This window comes from Octopus bimaculoides, chromosome 16 (genome assembly GCF_001194135.2).
Source record: "Octopus bimaculoides isolate UCB-OBI-ISO-001 chromosome 16, ASM119413v2, whole genome shotgun sequence".
NCBI lineage: Eukaryota > Metazoa > Mollusca > Cephalopoda > Octopoda > Octopodidae > Octopus > Octopus bimaculoides.
The window spans coordinates 25377574-25379576 of NC_068996.1; the positions used below are offsets into that span (position 1 = coordinate 25377574).

The window sequence follows — 2003 nt, forward strand, 5'->3', positions numbered from 1 at the left end:
CCTGATCTAAAGATCTTTGTAAGTTGCCGAATTTCACAGATAATGACATAATTACCTCGTGCTACAGATGAAAGCAAAGCAACAGTTAAGGAGTGGTATATTTTACCACGACAGACACGTACACAGCATCGAATACCACGAAGTGAGTGAAAGCTGCTTTCACTGTATTGTCCGGTGTCTGGTAATCCCTTCGATACCGACATCAAACCAAAAAAAGAATCCTGAGCACAGAGTGTGGGTAATTATGTCAAATGTCACTGGCAATGTGAATTCAGCTGATTGCAACTGTTAAAGCAAGTCACTGAGCATGCGTACATGTCATACGGGAGAGTTCCAATCAGGGGTGGATAACACCTTATAGGAAAGCCCTATACCTACATAATTCTTTTTATGCAATTGCTATTTCTGTATTACTACAGTTTACATAATATTAAATGATTAAATTCAGGACTTTTATTATAATAAACTAGTAGCTCATGAAATACATTGTGATAAAATTTGTATTTTTATATGGCTACTCAATTTCACAACCTAATTATTATTATTAATAAATAAGGTGACAAACTGCCAGAATTGTTAACATGCCAGGCAAAATGCTTAGCGGCATTTTGTCTGTCTTTACATTCTTAGTTCAAATACTGCTGATGCCTTTCATCCTTTCGGGGTCAATAAAATAAGTACCAGTTGAGCATTGGGGTTGATGTAATCGACTTACTCCTACCCAGAATTGCTGGCCTTATGCCAAAATGTGACATTATTATTATTTCATTTTATATTTTCTTATCACCACTGAAATTTTATTGCATCTTTATTGTATTTTTATCAAATAGAACTGTGACTTTTTGATTTTAAATTTTTTTAATAACTGAATATAAACCATTTTAGGGTTTGCATTTGGGCTTTCTATCTTAGACACACATACACACTGACACACATTCATGCGCATAATATGCATGCACTTAAGTACATGGCAAACTGGAGAAAGGGTTGTTTTTTTTTAAAATCCATATTGCATATTTCAACATTTGGGATTTCAGTTTTTAGCGACTTTTAATTCTTTTACTAGAGGAGTTTGGAATATATAGGTGGTGATGTTGCTAGGTATTGTCAAAAGCATGTGTGCACTGCACTTTATTCTTTTATCATACAATTCAGTTTTATTTCTAAGCTTTATTTTTATTTTCCATCACTTCCTCCTCATTTTATTTTCTTAGTGTTTAGTTAATATCAGTATCCTGGTTTATACATGTTATCATGGGCCTCACAGCATAATACATAGCTAGTTCTGTGGGCCAGTGTGAAAGTATTGACTGAAAACTTACTTATTTACATTTGACGGATATTTGTCCTCATCTTGTTTCAGCTGAAATGTTGTGTTAACAACAAACAAGATGAGGACAAATATCTGTCGAATGTAAATAATGTACATAATTCCTCATCTCTTAAATATAGAACTGAAAACTTCCTAACATATTGAATGTAAATCAACCTTGGCACTCAAAATCATCATACTGGCTCTGAAAAATCCTTACCCTCCCTCATTTCTTTTTCTTCCTTTTTTTTTTTTTTTATTGGCATTTCTTTGGTTTCCTGTTAGGGTCTGGATGGAGTCAGGCAGCCCAAAATAAGTGAAGTTCTATGCAGTGACTATTCTAAGGGCCAGTCCCCAAAAGACAAGAAACGTTCTCAAAGCAGAGATCGTAATCGTCGAAACTCAACGGATAGTGTCTCATATGAGAGAAGTGGTGATGGTGATGAAGTGAGTATCACTATGCATTGGTCAGGGGATGGGGTGAGTATGAGTACAGAAAATATGGACACATTCCAACATAGATGTCATTGAAGGAGGAAGTAGATATTGTTAGCGTTACAGATATAATTAATGATAAATTAATTCTACATGGTTGTTGCTTCTCAGTCAGCTGCCATTCACTGCCTTTTTTAATTTTGCCTATCTCTCTCTCTCTCTCTCTCTCTCTCTCTCTCTCTCTTTCTCTTTCTCT

General features: G+C 35.0%; 1 protein-coding gene across 22 annotated transcripts in view; it reads left to right on the plus strand.

The window, feature by feature from the left end:
- LOC106867804 (kinesin light chain) overlaps positions 1-2003 on the plus strand; it is a 126492-nt gene that overhangs the window by 102493 nt on the left and 21996 nt on the right. For 18 of the 22 annotated variants that reach the window (XM_052973612.1, XM_052973604.1, XM_052973610.1 and 15 more), the window contains one exon: positions 1598-1792. The exons of 1 other annotated variant lie outside the window; for it this stretch is intronic. In XM_052973612.1, coding sequence (XP_052829572.1) covers positions 1598-1792 — 195 coding nt within the window. The remainder of the gene's footprint in view (positions 1-1597; positions 1793-2003) is intronic. 3 more of the 22 variants (XM_052973600.1, XM_052973603.1, XM_052973618.1) reach the window with 1 other exon arrangement.